The 17,650-nt window shown below is 47.0% G+C and overlaps 1 protein-coding gene and 1 long non-coding RNA gene across 7 annotated transcripts in view; one reads left to right on the top strand and one right to left on the bottom strand.

Moving 5' to 3' along the window:
* Positions 1-1,291: 1,291 nt before the first annotated feature.
* Positions 1,292-17,650, top strand: part of LOC115304796 — a 19,134-nt gene continuing 2,775 nt past the window's right edge. Inside the window, exons 1-3 of one of the 2 annotated variants that reach the window (XR_003914607.1) lie at positions 1,292-1,378; positions 6,513-6,697; positions 8,921-8,951. This is a non-coding gene — a long non-coding RNA (uncharacterized LOC115304796). Of the gene's footprint in view, positions 1,379-6,512; positions 6,698-8,920; positions 8,952-17,650 lie in introns of those variants that run through there. The other variant, XR_003914606.1, reaches the window with a different exon arrangement.
* Positions 9,814-17,650, bottom strand: part of FOXRED2 (FAD dependent oxidoreductase domain containing 2) — a 22,200-nt gene continuing 14,363 nt past the window's right edge. For 2 of the 5 annotated variants that reach the window (XM_029955113.1, XM_029955112.1), the window contains one exon: positions 12,473-13,005. In XM_029955113.1, coding sequence (XP_029810973.1) covers positions 12,710-13,005 — 296 coding nt within the window. In that variant the 3' untranslated portion in view covers positions 12,473-12,709. Of the gene's footprint in view, positions 11,689-12,472; positions 13,006-17,650 lie in introns of those variants that run through there. The other 3 variants (XM_029955114.1, XM_029955116.1, XM_029955115.1) reach the window with 3 other exon arrangements.

The following is a 17,650-nucleotide window of genomic DNA, read 5'->3' as shown; positions in this document are numbered from 1 at the left end:
GGCTCTGATCTAGCTGTCAGCACAGAGCCCGATAGCAGGGCCCGAACTGTGAGATCATGACCTGAGCCAAAGTAGGAGGCTTAACCGACTGAGCCACCCAAGCTCTCCAAGGCTGTTCCTTTAACGTCAAGGTCAGCAAACTTTTTAAAAAATGTCCAGATGATAAATACTTCAGACTTTGCAGGCCCTAAGGTCTCTGTTGCACAACTCCTCAGCTCTGTTGTTGAAAGTGCAAAAGCAGAAATAGACAATGCCTAGATGAATAAGCATGTCTGGGTCTCAATAAAACTTTATTTACACAAACAGGCAGTAGGCCAGATTTGGCCCATGGGTTACTATCAACCTTTGCTTGACCAGCCTCTGTTTTAAAAGGATGGGGCCCCGGGACGCTTGGCTGGCTCAGTTGGGGGAGTGTGCGCCTCTTGATTTTGGGGTCCTGAGTTCGAGCTCCACATCGGGTGTAGAGAGTACTTAAAATAAATAAGTAATTTAAAAAAAAATTAAAAGGATGGGGCATGCCGTTTCTTTCTCTCTAGCTGGAATGTGGATGCGTTGGCTGGAGCTGGAGTAACTGCGTTGGACCACAGCGTTCAAGTCCTTTGTTGAAAATGGTGGAGAAAAATAGTAGGAGTTTGAGTCCCTCACTCTGTGGAGCCCCATAGCTGTTCTGCACTGCTCATGTCGACTGTTGTGTGCGGGAGGACTAAGCATATCTTAAAAAAATTTTTTTTTAAATGTTCTTATTTTTTTTTTTGAGAGAGAGAGAGAGAGACAGAGACAGAGACAACATGAGCCAGGGAGGGTCAGAGAGAGAGGGAGACACAGAATCCGAAAACAGGCTCCAGGCTCTGAGCTGTCAGCACAGAACCTGACGTGGGGCTTGAACCCAGAAACCGTAAGATCATGACCTGAGCCGAAGTTGGACGCTTAACCGACTGAGCCACCCAGGCGCCCCTAAACATACCTTTTTTACATCACTCATGGTTTGGGTCTCACAATGGCCGCCATATTAATAGCTTAGCCAGATAATTTCATAGACCCTAAGAGGCCATCAAATACAAATTGCACAATTATTTCCTGTGTCACTAAGAAACAAATCTTCCGCTGTGCCTGTTATTTATTATTAAGCTTGGTTTCTCTGCTCCAGATCCTGTGCCATATTGTGTTTTGTGCTGACAGCACAAGGAACTTGTGAGCTACGCCTACCTTTGCCTGCGGGCCAGCTCGCAGGGGGGGGGGGACTAGAAGGCAGGAGGAGGGAGCAGGGACTTGCTCCTTCCTCTTTGCTTCCGGAGCGCCTCTCCCTGGCAGCAGCCATTGGCTCCAGGCTCCAGCTTTCTTCGGGACCTTGAACTGGGGTCGTCATATGCCTCAAGAGGTAGCAGCACTAGGCAAGCCGAGCCTCCGAGCCTCCTTCTCGGAGGTCTGGGTTCCGGCCCGAGGTGGGGGTGGTGCTGGGCTTGCATATATTATCCCTGAGTTATCTCTGTGTTCCCTATGCTTTTTCAGTCCTCACTGCCTGCATTACAATTCTGTCTCCCTCTCTCCCCCCTCTCTCCATATATATATATTAAATGTTTTATCTATTTTTGAGACAGAGAGAGAGAGAGAGAGGCTGGACGGGAGAATGGCAGAGAGAGAGGGAGACACAGAATCTGAAGCAGGCTCCAGACTCTGAGCTATCAGCACAGAGCCCGACATGGGGCTCAAACCCATGAACCAGGAGCCAAAGCCGGGTGCTTAACCAACCGAGCCACCCAGGTGCCCCAACAAATTCTCCATATTAGTCATTCCTCATTTGAAATGCATTGTGTAGCTTCTGTTTTTCTGATTGAACCCAGCATAATAAAACTGTTGGTTAATACACGGCGACACCATTTACAATTCTTATTTTATGCTTATTGAAAGAATTCTTTTTGACTGATTGATTTTTAAAGGTTTTACTTATTTTTTTTTAACATTTATTTATTTATTTATTTGGAGAGAAGGAGAGAGAGTTCACAGAAGGGGCAGAGAGAGAGAGAGAGAGAGAGAGAGACTCCCAAGCAGCCTCTGTGCTGTCAACGCAGAGCCCCTTACGGGACTCTAACCTACAAACCTGAGCCAAAGTTAGACGCTTGACTGACTGAACCACCCACATGCCCCTTTAAAGATTTTACTTGTAAGTAATCTCCACATGACACATGGGACTTGACTTACTACCCTGAGATCAAGGGTCACATGCTTTACCTACTGAAACAGCCAGATGCCTGTCCTTTAGATTTATTTAAAGAAAATTTAATATATGTCTTGTGTGCATAGAAAAAAAAATTCTAGTGAATATATTTGATATGAAATTTCTTTTTTTAAATGTTTGTTTACTTATTTTTTTATTTATGAGAGAGAGAGAGAGAGAGTGTGTGTGTGTGTGTGTGTGTGTGTGTGTGTGTGTATGTGGGCACATGGTAAGGGCAGGGGGAGGGAGACAGAAAATCCCAAGCAGGCTCCACTCGCTCTCCTGAACTGTGAAATCATGACCCGAGCTGATATCAAGAGTCGGCCACTCAACTGACTGAGCCACCCAGGTGCCCCAATGGAACTTTCAACACAAAGATATGGTGGATGAAATCACTGGCTATTGCTGGTTGAACTTAATCTCCGGCCCCCTCTCTCCTTTCCTGGAGGTGAGGGGGTGGGGCTGAAAGTTCCAGTCCTCTGATCACCTGGATGGCTTCCCCGGCAACCAGCTCTCCCATCTTTAGGGGCTTTCCAAAAGTCCCCTCGTAAACATAAGCTCCAGTGTGGCTCATAAGGTCTTGTTACGAAGAGCAAAAAACACTTTTATTGCTCTTATCACTTAGGAAATTCCAAGGGTTTTAGAAGCTCTGTGCCAGAAATGGAGATGAAGACCAAATATATTTTTCTTATTTTAAGTCACAATATCACAGGTGGGAATAGAGGGAAGTAGATCAGGGCAAGGCGCTTATGTAATCCCTCGGTGCTGCTCCGCTTTCTGTGTCCTGAGGACTTAGTCCTTAAGTTGATGGTCTGTTTTCGCTGTTGGATTATGAATTCCGTGAGGAAAGGGATTCTGATTCTTTTATTCTCCATTTTAGCCCTAGGTGTCCAGCACAATTTTTAAAAAAGATTTTATTACTTTATTACTTAAAAAAAAAAAGATTTTACTTATTTTTAAGTAATCTGTACACCGAACATGGGGCTCGAACTCACAACCGTGAGATCAAGAGTTGCATGGTCCACTTAGCCCTGAGTCTGAACATAGCTGGCACTCAGCAAATGTTTGTTAAAAGACAGAGGTGGGGGGGAAAGAAAGAAGTGAGAGGTGGCTTCAGTTTTGGTGTATGAATGGAAGTCCCTTAACCCTGTCCCCAAGAATGGCCCTCTTAGACGCTTGGGTTAGTCAGGACTCTTCTGTGGCAAGTGTCAGTGTTACAGTAGGCAGTTAGGTTCTAACAGGATACCTGGAGGACAGCAAGGAGGAAGTCATGGCCAGCTCTCAGGAGCCTGTCCTGGCAGCACGCCTCAAGAAGCCGGATCAAACCAGACAGGCCCAAGATGGTGGGCGTGTGCCATGACTGGAAACCTCTGACCAAATTAGGAAGAAAAAGGGCTAAACCCCGCTTCCCGGCTCCAAGTAATCAACAGTTTGCCCCCTAGTTCACAACTGCTGATAAAAGATAGAAACTCAAGAGGCCCCAGGGTCCCTTGGCCTCCCCAGTTCACCCAGCAACATCAGGCACCAACTCAAACCAGCTCATGAAAGGGGACTTATTAGCTCATTATAACTGGTATGTTCGGGATGCAGCTAGCTCAGGTACAGTGGGATCAGGGCTCAAATAATGTTACATTGCTTGTTTTGATTTCCTCATTATTGATTTCATTCTCCATGTAGTAGGAAAGATGGCTACTATCAGTCACAAGAAGCCCGGCTTTGACAATCTGAAAACAGGAAAGTCCCTCTCCCTTCCAGTGTCCGACCATCAAGTCTTGGGAAAGACTCTGATTGGCCCTGTTTGAGTCACATGTTCAACTTCGGTGCTATCTGCGATGGACCAGGATACATTGTGTCTGCCTAACCCCATTCCCACTCCCTGCCTGCGCTGTGATGGGTGGTCCCATAGAGTTGGTGGACATTGAGGGGCTCTCCAAAGAAAGGCATGTGGATTAGAAACACGCAGGTAGTAAGGGCTCTTTGACCCAAGTCCAATAATCCTTCCGTTTGCCATATCCCTTCTTGATCAACTCATGTCTGACAAAGTTGGGAAGACTTAGATGCTGGGGGCAGGGAGTCCTTTGATCAAAGAAAGTTGTGCTGGGCGAGTTGAGTTTCGTTTTGCCTAGGTCAAAGTCCCTTTCAAGTGCAAAGCGACTGATCTCTGTGAAATGCTGGTTTGTCTTGCCGACTCGCACACAGGTCCGATGGTCAGCAGGCTACCTGTGGTTTTACTAAGGCAAAGACACATCAGACTCCTGAGGTTCCACCAGTTAATTTCAGGCGATCACATAACAAGGGCTGAGTCTCCATGGACTCTCTTCCTTTATTTGACTTGCTCATGCTTCTCTTTCACCTTTTTTTTTTTAACAGTTATTTTTAAAGTGTTTGTTTTAGTAATCTCTACACCCAATGTGGTGGTCAAACTCATGACCTTGAGATCAAGAGTTGCATGCTCTTCTGAATGAGTCAGCCTGGAGCCCTTCACTCTTCTTTTTATTTAATTTAATTTTTAAATTTATTTTATTTTTATTTATTTATTTTACTTATTTATTTATTTATTTATTTATTTTTGAGAGACAGAGACAGAGCGTGAGCGGGGGAGGGACAGAGAGAGAGGGAGACACAGAATCAGAAGCAGGCTCCAGGCTCTGAGCTGTCAGCACGGAGTCTGACGTGGGGCTTGAACCCACCAACTGTGAGATCATGACCTGAGCTGAAGTCGGATGTTTAGCCGACGGAGCCACCCAGGCGCCCCTACAGTCTTTAATTGATCCCTCAGCATATGTATATTAAATGGTGTAATACCATAGCTATATTTTACTCAGAGTTTTTTTGATGAGTGTGCTTTGTGACTATTTTTGTAATATGCTTATTAACATTTGCTAACACAAATATCATATCTGCTCTTATAAGTGTCCCTTCACTGAAGCCACCTTAGAGCCACCCCGTGGTGACTATCCCTGTTATCTATTGCTGTGATTGCTGTGTAACAAACCACCCCCAGACTTAGTGGCTTAGCACAAGGATCGTTTTCCTCTAAAGTATGGCATTTGGGTGGGGCTCGGCAGGGATAGCTCATCTCTGCTCCGCACCGGGAGCCCCGCTGGGATGGGAGGATCTATTTCCAAGATGACGCACCCATATGGCTGCAAGCTGGTCCTGGCCTTTAGCTGGGAGCTCAGCTGGATGCCTCAGTTCCTCTCTACATGGGCCTTTCTTAGTGTGCTGGCTGGGTTCCCAGAGACGCAGTGGAAGTTGCCAGTCTCCAGGGGCCTGTGCCCAGAAACTGGTGGGGCATCACTGCCACCATGTTCTTTTGGTCCAAACAGTCCCAGAAGCCCCCCTAATTCAAGGGGAGGGGACACAGATCTCATATCTTGATTGGTATTGTCATAAAAATCTTTGGCCATCTGTAACCTACCACAGGCTTCTGGGCACCTCTTCTCTTCCCGATAGATGGACTTATTTAAAACTTAAACTTAGCTGATGTTAAAGAGGCTCAACTCATACATTTTTGTAGTTGCTTTATTTCTTTTCTTAATGTTTATTTTTGAGAGAAAGAGGGGGGCAGAGAGAGAGGGGGACAGAGGGTCTAAAGCAGGCTGATGAACTCAAGAGGGTCTTGAACTCAAGAGCCGTGAGATTATGACCTGAGCTGAAGTCGGACGCCTCACCAACGGAGCCACCCAGGTGCCCCTGTAGTTGCTTCATTTTTAAACTACGAGGGACTAAAACACAATGTGAACTTTCAAGAGAGATTGCATCGCCATCTTTTTTTTTCTGGTGATGAGACTTTTCTGCCTCTAATTAATTTATAATGACTTGGACTGACCCAAGAGACTGGTCTGAGATGGTACCAGCTCAAAGAGAATGAAAAAACAAGACGGCAGACGTCTGGAACAGTTTGCAATGAGCACTAAACTGCGGCTTTCTCCAGAACAGCAGGCGAATGAGTCAGTTTTAGTTATGCAGAACTGAGAAAGGAGCGAGACGGGAAATTCTGCTGGTCTTTTCTTCCCTGCTTAAATACATCTGTTACATGCTGTTTTTTATTTCGGGATTGATGGATTGGTCGTGTGATGTATTTGGATTAAATACTTGGGCTGAAGCATCTCGTATATTTGCCCATCAGCTTCGCTATGTGGCAGATTTACATTCCGTCTGGGAGGCCAGATGGAATTAAATGCTTCTTTGAAGCCTGCAGTCTGACAAAAGCCTTTCCCTAGTCAGCATTTTTTACTGTGCTAAAAAATAAGCATCTGCAGGGAAATGATGCAGCCTACGGTTTCTTTTCTAGGGAAGAATCCAATTTGGCTTTCGGGGATGATGTTGTAATTGGTCAGAGAACTGAGGATCCGAATTGAGGCTGAAGGCTGGAGGAAGTGGGCAGTCCGGGCTCCAGAGGTTTCCATCCGGGCCATCCCGCCCCACCTGTATCACAGGACGTCTGGTTGATGGAGTGGATGAATACTGCTTTTGAGGGTATGTTTTGTGTAACCAGCAATTCAACACTTCTCTGCCATCCTGTGGGACCACAAGATTTCGAGGGTGGCTGGAAGTAGGCAGAATTTTGGAAGCAAATCACCTAATTGTTCTTGGCATGAGAATGGAGGATAGGACAGGGATATCCATCTCCTTGGGTTATGGTGACAATGAATGCAGGTAAGCTATTTAGTGCATGTGTTAGTTACCCATTGCTGTGTAACAAAACATCCCCTCAAAACAAAAAAAAAACCCACAAAAACTTAGCAGCTTAAAATAACAGACATTATGTCAATGTTTCTGTGGATCAGGAATCTGGGAGTGGTTTAGGTGAGTGGTTCTGGCTCAGGGTGTCTCATGAGGCTGTGTTCAAGGTGGTGGCCAGCATGGCAGTCATTTAAAGGCTGGATGGGATTAGGACCTGCTTCTAGGCCGAGGCACATGGCTCTTGGAGGATCTTGGCTCCTTACACTGACCTCTCCATCCATGCCTGGGTGACCTAAGCAGTTAACTTGGGAGAGGGAGAGGGAGAGGGGGAGGGGGAGGGGGAGGGGGAGGACAGTCTCTTTGTGGGTGAATGCTACAGTCTGTCTTTTTATAACCTAATCTTGAAAATGGCATCCTGTCACTTCTTTTTCTAAATTTATTTATTTTGACAGAGAGAGAGAGAGAGAGCGTGAGAGAGAGCGAGCGAGGAGAATACGAGCAGGGGAGGAGCAGAGAGAGCATCCCAAGCAGCCTCTGAGCTATCATTGCAGAGTCCTATGCAGGGCTCGACCTCACGAACTGAGAGAGTATGACCTGAGCCAAGATCAAGAGTCGGAGTCTTAGTCGACTGAGCCACTACCCAAGGGTCTCAACATTCTGTCACTTCTGCTCTATTTGCTAGAAGTGAATCACTCAGTTCTGCTCACTTTCAATAGGAGAATTAGCTCCATCTCTTTGAAGAAGATGTATTGAAGACTTTGCGACCTATTTTTAAACCCACCACAGCACAGTTCTGGGTGTGCAGGAAGTACTCAAAAAACAACTAGGTATTGGAATTAGTTTGGCAGACAAATTCACTCCCTGGTGATTCAATTTCCAGGTAGACTTTGGCTGTGCCCTCACTTTTATCAGATGAAAAGACTTGTGGGCTCTACAGTGGGTTGGAGATTACCCCCAGGGAACCTCCACAAAATGAGGATTTTTATCTATCACTTGGGAGTGAAGAAGCTTCCAGAGATTTCCTCTCTTGTGCTGGGTCAGTCAGTCCAAACCACAGTGCAGGAGTACACACCGCTTAAATGCCCTTCTCTAGACTGGGCACATCTAGTCCTTTTACTGGGTGCAGGGGCTCCCCAACTTTGGAGAGGACTGAATCCATGGACACCCCTGGGACCAGGGGCAGAACATGTCCTCCGGGAGGGTCCGCCCCCATCCTCTCACCTCTAGCAATTTTAAATCCCAAAAGCAGAGATGATTTTTTATTTTTTAAAAACATCTATTTTGAGAGAGAGTGAGAGAGGAGCCCAAGCAGGCTCTGCACTGCCAGCTCTGAGCCCAACACGGGGCTTGATCTCATGACCCATGAAATCATGACCTCAGCTGAAATCAAGAGTCAGCCGCTTAACCAACAGAGCTGACAAGACATCCTCCAGAGATGATAAAAAAAAAAAAAACCAACCCATAAATGTGGGGCACCTGAGTGGCTCAGTTGGATAAATGGCCGACTTTGGCTCAGGTCATGATCTCACGGTTCGTGAGTTTGAGCCCCACGTCGGGCTCTGTGCTGACTGCTAGCTCAGAGCCTGGAGCCTGCTTCCGATTCTGTGTCTCTCTCTCACTCTGCCCCTCCCCTGCTCATGCTCTGTCTCTCAAAAATAAATAAATGTTAAAAAAAAATTTTTTTAATGTATTTATTTCACTATAGAGTATAACCACAGATTTGGACAAAAGAAAAGGGGAAAAAAATGAGTCCACAAGCCTAATACCACTACTGTTGACATTCTGTGGTATGTCCTTACCAGGTCTCCGCCCTGTATGTGGCTTTCTAGTTCTATATAGTTCTAAGTAGTTCGCAACTACAATTTCACATCCTGGGTCTTTTCGCTGGACTTTGTCACACATGTATTTCTACTGCATGGTCTCCACTGCCTCTGAGCGTTTTTGAGAGCCGTGCTGTGTTTTGTTGGCTGAATGTTCCATAGTTTGCTTAACTATTCTTTTTTCTTATTGGTGCAGAGCCCAATGCGGGGCTTGAACTCATGCACTGTGAGATCAGGACCTGAGCCAAGATCAAGAGTCAGACGCTCAACCAGCTGAGTCACCCAGCCGCCCCTCTATCCTTTTCTTTAAAGAGTCGCCTTAAGTAAATACGGCTGGGGTGGGGGCGGAGCATGAGACTCTTCATCTCCGGGTTGTGAGTTTGAGCCCCACTCTGGGTGTAGGGATTACTTAAGAAGAAAAAATAAATTTCACCTGAAACTAATATTACATTGTATGTTAACTAACTGGAATTTAAAAAGCTTAACTATGGGCTGGAAATGTAAAACCTTTTCCTCCAGGGAATTACTTCGTTGCCTCTAAATTGAGACAGTCCTTTCTTTGATTACAGCACCCTCTCTCCACTGCCAGATTTTATACGGCTCTTTTAATTATTAAAAAAAATTTTTTTTACATTTATTTATTTTTGAGAGACAGCACGAGCAGGGGAGGGTCAGAGAGAGAGGGAGATATAGAATCCGAAGCAGCCCCAGGCTCTGAGCTAGCTGTCAGCATAGAGCCCGACATGGGGCTCGAGCCCACGAACTGTGAGATCATGACCTGAGCAGAAGTTCAGATGCTCAACTGACTGAGCCACCCAGCACCCCTCCCCTTTTTTTAATGTTTATTTTTCATCGAGAGAGAGAAACAGTGTGAGCAGGGGAGGGGCAGAGGGAGACAGAGACAGAATTGGAAGCAGGCTTTAGGCTCTGTCAGTACAGAGCCCAATGCGGGGCTCGATCCTGCATACTGTGAGATCATGACCTGAGCCAGAGTTGGATGCTTAACCAAATGAGCCACCCAAGCACCCCCAGTTTCTGTATGGCTTTTAAAAAATTCCTCAGGAATTAATTTCAAACTATAGCGTGAAAGAGGGGTTTGAAATGAGATTTATTCTTTTCCAAATTACTGATCAGTTTCACAAGAATACCAGAGAAGGCATCTCTTATCAGCTAACCCATGAAACCATATCTTATGAAACGCAAGCAAGGCTGGCTGAAATTCTCATGAAATTAACAATCTGGCCGATGATGGCAGAAAGCAGCAGATGTCACATAGTTAGGCGTCAGTGAATCATCAGCTGAAGCACCTTGAACTACTGGCACAAGGAGCTTACCCGCCGTCGGTAACTAACTGGGTAGGTGTGACGTGTGTGACATTATGGGAACAGTCCTAATTAAAGGATTTGTTTTACAAAACGTTTTGGAAAAGAAAGGGTGGGCTGAAGGGACCCAAATCGGGATTACGTGTAATTTGTATGAGCGAAGGCGAACCCAACCCCCTGGGGTTAGAGAGAGATGCTTAGGTGTTTCAACCCCGGACAAATGTCAGGTATTGTCCCAGGAAAGCACCTCCCCTCCAGGCTCAGGCTGAGTGTCACTGTTGTAACCGCACACGACCAGAGGGAGAGGCGACGGCAGACAGGCAGTGCCGCTGGTGGAGGCTAAGAGAGGAAGCGGATGGTCCCAGAAGAGGGCCGTGGATCCAGAAAGCCCGTGTCCCTTGAATTCTGAGTACATACACGGACTAGTAAGAACCAGCGAGAAAGCAATCATCTAGGGTCCTGAGTTTTGAAGAATCACCATGATTATTTTATGTACAAATGCGGCTGGAAATGCCTCTTGAGTGAGCCAAGCCCCCTCAAACACAGCAGGTGAATCATCTTGGAATGTCGCTGCAAGGCAGCATGGTGACAGTTTTACAAGAATGGCTCGGGCAGGCCAGAGGCAGTGTCGTTCCGGAAGCCTGAGGGCAGGGGCGGGGCAAGGGCACGGTGCCGGAGTAGGAGGAAAGAGAAGAAAACGCAAAAGTTGAAGATAAGTCGGGAGTGTAGTCTTGGGGTGGGTGCAGCTCGGTGTCTTGCTGCTCAGGGAGAAACTGTTTAGATAAGGTGGCTTTGCAGGAGCTGTCCCGTCTGCCTGGTGACAGCGTGGGGCCTGGGATGATAAGCTGGGCTGGCCCCTGGCTTCTGGGAACAGAGGCGGGGCCAGGGAGAGGCGGAGTGGTGAGGGGGGCAGAATGGAGAAGGCTCAGGGCCCCCCGGACAGGGACTCCTGGGAGTCACCTGCCCTCTCTGGGCTGACATCTTCATCAAGGGGGAAGCCACCCCACCTGCCCGAGATGGCCGAGGACCACCAGCGCGTCCGCTGGAAAGTGCCTGCCACAAACCCTTAAGACGATGGGGGCAGTTCCACCCAGGACACACAATCCGCAGGCGGCATCCTGGTTCATCTGAAGAGAAGACCAGGCGGAAACGGAACCACTGGGCGCCGGACGGGGACCGAACTGAGCCAGCCCCTACCTGGCAGAGGAGGCTTTTCTCTGGACCCCGCCTCCCAGGCGCCCAGGGACCAGACCGGAGGGGAGATGGCTGGCTGGCCTCCCTCAGCCTTGGCATGCTCCCTCCGTGGCCTTGGTCACTGGGACCATGTGAGTGGCCTGGCAGCCAGAGTGGTGGGACAGGGGCGCCGGCTACAGGCCTGGGTTGAAGAAGCCTGGCTGTCACAATTCCTCTTTGTTGCCGCCGAGGGGTTGGAGTGGAGGCCCTGGGACCAGCGGGCCACCCTTGGGGCCCTGGCCCCCGTCCTCACGATGCCTGCCCACGGAGGCATGGCCCCGTGGGAGCCCGCGCTCCACTCTACGCCGCCGGAGGTTCTCAGCTCCCATGAGCCCCTGCGTTCTCAGGTACCCCTCCTGGCAGAAGGGGGGCAGCTTCTGGTGTGTCAGGGCAAACAGGAAGCAGGACTCTACGTGGAAGCAAAAAGAGATAAATGAATAAGATGGAGATGTGCAGGGAGAGGGAGCTGCTGATGCCCCGGGGCCTCACCCAGGCCTTGAGCCTAGGAGCTCACTTTTGTGCATCCCCCACATCCGACCCGAGGAGCCACGGATCGCATCCCTCCCTGAGCTTCCACAAAGAGGAGGACTGCCCGGCCATTCTGGAAGAACGAGGCTCCAAGTGGAAAGCAAATACCACAGATATGACTCAGCTCCCAGGGATCTGGGCCCAACATGGTGCTCTGCAGGGAGCCAGCCCTAGTTGGGAGCTTGGCCACCCCAGAGCAGACCCCCTCAGCCTTTGCTTCTAGAAGCTGGTCTGGCCGGAAGCTGGGTGGGCAGTCCTGATTTGAGCTCAGAGCTGCCTGCAAGGACGTCTTCCCCTTCGGCAGTATCTGGGTTGCTAACGCCAAGTGTGAGGCACTGTTCTAAGCACCACATGGGGCGGACAAGGGAGCCGGGAAACCCTGGTCGGTGCCAGAGCAGACGGCGGGCACACGGATCAGGTCTGCGCTCAGGAAACAGCTGTGGATGTTTACGATTCAGAGATATGAAGAAACCACCAGAAGAGCAAGAACTAGTTCCTTCTGGGGAACGAGGGTGTAAGTGGGAAAAAGTCTTTTAGCGAAGTGCTTATGTAACTTTCACTTAAAAAATAGAAAAGATGAAACCGACGGGGGCTGGGTCTTTTCAGGGATTTAGAGACAAGATGAGAAAGAGCCAATGTCCAAACACTGTCTTGAGGCTTTTATCTCAAAAACAAACACTCCCCCCACCCCCCGCAAACAGGCACGTTACAAAGGATGTTGAGGCTCGGAGGGGTGAAGAGGCTGTAGGGGCTACACGAAGAGTATTCCCTATTTTATTTCTGACTCATGCACAGCCTGTGGGAGAAGAGTCCTCTCTGAGTAGGGAAGACTGCAGATACAGGGGACGACAGAGCGGCAGCGAGGTGGACTTTTGGAGAGCACCGTCTCCTCGTGACATACGTCACCCCTCCTGCAGGGCCAGGGGGCAGAGGAGCCAGGCAGAATCTGTGGCCAACGCTAGCAGCTGCACAGCAGCTAAGGGGGTGGAGGCGGGCCCACTTCCCTGCCAGCTGGCCCCGAGGCGGGAGGACTTGTCCAAGCTGAAGGCAGTGACGCTTGGTGGCTCGCAGTGCTGAGCAGATCTAGGGAGTGGGAGCCGTGGAGCCGCACGGCCCAGATGAGGCACTGGTGGCGGCCGGGCCCCAGGGCGGGATACACTCCCTACCAGAAGCAGCCATCTCTGTGGTCTCCTGAAACCTTGAGAAACAGGCAGGGATTTTGTCACTGAGGTCTCTAGACCTGCCTCATGTAATTTCCTGCATAAGCATGTACGGTCACAGTTGATAGTTTGCAGAATGCCGGCACTTCAGAGCCGCTCAGCCCTGTGCTATGAATTACCTTTGAGCATCTACGTATATTTAGACTATGAATTTACACTATTGTTTCAAGCCATCCCTCTCTTAAAATTTTTTTTTTAATTTTTTTTTAATGTTTTTTTAAATTTTTGATACAGACAGAGACAGAGCATGAGAGGGGGAGGGGCAGAGAGAGAAGGAGACACAGAACTGGAAGCAGGCTCCAGGCTCTGAGCTGTCAGCACAGAGCCCGATGCAGGGCTCGAACCCACAAACATGAGATCTGACCTGAGCCGTAGTCGGAGGCTTAACCAACTGAGCCACCCAGGCGCCCCCAAAATTTTTTTTAATGCTTATTTATTTTTGAGAGAGAGAGAGAGAGAGAGAGAGAGAGAGAGACACAGAGTGCAAGCGGGGGAGGGGCAGAGAGAGAGGGAGACACAGAATCCGAAGCAGGCTCTGGGCTCTGAGCTGTCAGCACGGAGCCCGACATGGGGCTTGAGATCATGACCTGAGCTGAAGTTGGATGCTTGACCAACTAAGCCACCCAGGCACCCGAAGCCATCTCTCTTTATATATACATTTTTATTTCAAAGTTGACTAGGCTGTTGAGAGAACCCTGACCATCTCTAACCTCATTTGATATGAACAGCGCCTGATATACAAGTGGTGTTCAAACGATGTTTGCTGAACACAAAAGAGTGGATGTCCTAGGCATTCAGGGGGTTTTAAAAGAAGACAAAAACTTGGCTTGTTTCAATCAGTTCTCCCTCTGGGTCATCAGACTTCTGCCAATGCTATCTTCCAGTTCACCAATTCTCTCTTCACGTCTGTCTAATGTGCTACTTTATCTTTAGGTTGAGTTTCTAATTACATTTTTTGACTTCCAGAAGGCTTAGTTGTATCTTTCTGAAAGCTGACCAGTCATATTTTCAAGAGTCTTTGTTTGTTTCCTTATATATTTAATTTTTTTTCAAATCTATTTTATTTTTAAAGTTTATCTTTTTTGAGAGAGAGTGAGTGTGCATCATGAGCAAGGGAGGGGCAGAGAGAAGAAGAGAGACAGAATCCCAAGCAGGCTCCACGCTGTCAGTGCAGAGGCCGACTTGGGGTTCAAACTCACCAACCATGAATGAGATCACGACCTGAGCTGAAATCAAGAGTCAGACGCTTAACCAACTGAGCCAGCCAGGCGCCCTATTTTCCTTACATACTTTAGACAGACTTTGTCTCCGCTCCCTTCCAATTCCCACAGTCTTTTTGGTTTGACCCCATAGTTTGTTGTTCCTACTGAAACTCTCTCCTGGTTGTTTCCGTCCTTGTATGGTAACTGCTTTTTGCTAAATGGGGGAGGGGTGTGGGTTCAACTTACTTGGAACTTTACTGTGGGAATATCTTTTGAGCCCTAGTTTTGAAGTATGCTTCTTCAGAGAGGACTTGCGTTTACTTCTGTGATTTTTGCACAATGATGGTGTGAAGTTTGGCCCCAAACTCACATGAGCGAGGCTTAGTGGTTAGGAATTCTCAGAAGAGGGGCACCTGGGTGGCTCAGTCAGTTTAGCGTCCTGCTTTGGCTCAGGTCGTGATCTCACGGTTTGTGGGTTCTAGCCCCGCGTGGGTCTCTGTGCTGACAGCTCGCTCAGAGCCTGAAGCCTGCTTCAGATTCTGTGTCTCCCTCTCTCTCTGACCCTCCCCTGCTCAAGCTCTCTGTCTCTCAAAAATAAATAAAAAACATTAAAAAAAAAAAAAAGAAAAAAGAAATTCCCAGGAGAGATCTTCCCTCACTTTACTCAGAGCCAAAAGCATGAGTCTCGGGGCGCCTGGGTGGCTCAGTCGGTTAAGCCTCCGGCTTCGGCTCAGGTCAGATCTCACGTTTGTGGGTTCGAGCCCTGCATCAGGCTCTGTGCTGTCAGCTGGCTCAGAGCCGGGAGCCTGCTTCCGGTTCTGTGTTTCCTTCTCTCTCTCTGCCCCTTCCCCTCTCATGCTCTGTCTCTCTTTGTATCAAAATAAATAAAACATTAAAAAAAAAAAAGTTAAAAAAAAAAAAAAAGCATGAGTCTCCATCGTCTCCCTCTTGGGAGTGTTTTGTGCTGCCCAGCTGATCCACTGAGATCCAAGCTTATGAGGGTCTCTAAACAGGCCTCCCACCATGCTGCTGCCTCACCTTCCCACCTGCAAGTGCCGTCAGTTACCTGCGCTCTAGCTACTGATGACGGACAGATAGACCATGTCCAGCAATGGCTTTGTGCTTTTCTTAGTATTTGGCCTCTGAGAATTCCCGTTTTTTCCTGCCAGTTCTTTAAAAACAACATTTGGGGTGCCTGGGTGGCTCAGTCAGTTGAGCGTCTGCCTCTTGATTTTAGCTCAGATCATATCCCAGGGTCGTGGGATCAAGCTCCACGTTGGGCTCCATGCTGAGCATGAAGCCTGACTGGGATGATTCTCTCTCTCTCTCCCCCTCCCTCTCTCTCTCCCTCTCCCCACATTTCTCTCTGTCTCTCTCAAATAAAATGAAAAGAAAATGAAACAAAACTGATTTAAAAAAAATGACATTCAATGGCAGAAAATCTTCAATGTGATGAACAGAAAAAATATGCACCCAAAAATTCTTAATCCAGCAAGCCTGTCATTCAGAATAGAAGGAGAGAAAGGTTTTTCCAAACAAACAAAAATTCAAGGAATGCATCACCATTAAACCAGCCCTACAAGAAATCCTAAGGGGGACTCTATGAGGGAAATGTTGCAGGGGACACAACGTACCAGAGACACCACGACAAACATGAATCCTGCAGAGAACACAATGACTCTGAACCCATATTTTTCAATAATAACGCTGAATGTAAATGGACTAAATGCTCCAATCAAAAGACACAGGGTATCAGAATGGATAAAAAACCAAAATCCATCTATATGCTATCTATAAGAGACTCAATTTAGACCTGAGGACACCTTCAGATTGAAAGTAAGGGAATGGAGAAATATCTATCATGCGAGTGGAAGTTAAAAGAAAGCCGGAGTAGCCATACTTACGTCAGACAAACTGGACTTTAAAGTAAAGGTGGTAACAAGAGATGAAGAAGGGCATTATATAAAAATTACAGGGTCTCTCCATCAGGAAGAGCTAATTATAAACACCTACGCACTGAATTTGGGAGCACCCAAATACATAAGACAGTTAATTACAAACAGTAACAATCTTATTGATACGAATGTGCTAATTGCAGGGGACCTTAATACCCCAGTTATAGCAATAGATAGCTCAACTAGACAGAAAATCACTAAGGAAACAATGAACCTGACAGACACATTGGACCAGATGGATCTGACAGATATATTTAGAACTCTACATCCTGAGGTTAGGGAATTCACTTTCTTCTCAAGTGTGCACGGTACATTCTCCAAGATAGATCACATACTGGGTCACAAAGCAGTCCTCCATGAATATAAAAGAATTGAGATCATACTATGCACACTTTCAGATCACAATGCTATGAAACTTGAAAACAATCGCAGGAAAAAGTCTGAAAAACCTCCAAAAACATGGAGGTTAGTTAAAGACCACTCTGCTAAAGAAGGAATGGGCCATCCAGGCAATTAGAGAAATTTAAAAAGTACACGGAAACAAATGAAAATGAAAACACAACAATCCAAACTCTTTCGGATGCAGCAAAGGCAGTCCTAAGAGGAAAGTACATTAGAATCCAGGCCTATTTCAAGAAACTAGAAAAAGCACACATACAATATCTAACAGAGCACCTAAAGGAACTAGAAGCAGAGCAGCAAGAGCACCCCAAACCAAGCAGAAGAAGAGAAATAATAGAATCCAAATAAACAGTTGAACAGATCAATGAAACCAAGAGTTGGTTTTTTGAAAAAATAAACAAAACTGATAAACCTCTTTCCAGGCTTCTCAAAAAGAAAAGAGAAAGCACCCAAATAGACAAAATCACAAATGAAAATGGATTTATTACAACCAATCCCTCAGAAATACAAGCAATAATCAGGGAATACTATGAAAAATTATATGCCAACAAACTGGACAACCTAGAAGAAATGGCCAAATTCCTAAACACACACACACTACCAAAATTCAAATGGGAAGAGAGAGAAAATCTGAACAGACCCATAACTAGTGAAGAAATCGAATCAGTTATCAAAAATCTCCCAACAAATAAGAGCCCTGGGCCAGATGGCTTCCCTGGGGAATTCTACCAGACATTTAAATCAGAGTTAATACCCATTCTTCTCAAACTATTCCAAAAAATAGAAATGGAAGGAAAACTTCTAGACTCATTCTACGAAGCCAGCATCACTTTGATTCCCAAACCAGACGGAGACCCAGCCAAAAAAGGGAACTACAGGCCAATAACCTTAATGAATACAGATGCAAAAATCCTCAGCAAGATATTAGCAAATTGAGTTCAACAGCCCATAAAAAGAACTATCCACCATGATCAAGGGGGATTCACTCCTGGGTTACAGGGCTGGTTCAGTATTCGCAAATCCATTAATGTGATACATCACAATAACAAAAGAAAAGATAAAAA

This window comes from Suricata suricatta, chromosome 10 (genome assembly GCF_006229205.1).
Source record: "Suricata suricatta isolate VVHF042 chromosome 10, meerkat_22Aug2017_6uvM2_HiC, whole genome shotgun sequence".
Lineage (NCBI taxonomy): Eukaryota > Metazoa > Chordata > Mammalia > Carnivora > Herpestidae > Suricata > Suricata suricatta.
Note: the sequence above shows the minus strand (reverse complement) of the source record. Positions and strands in the feature narration are given on the sequence as shown.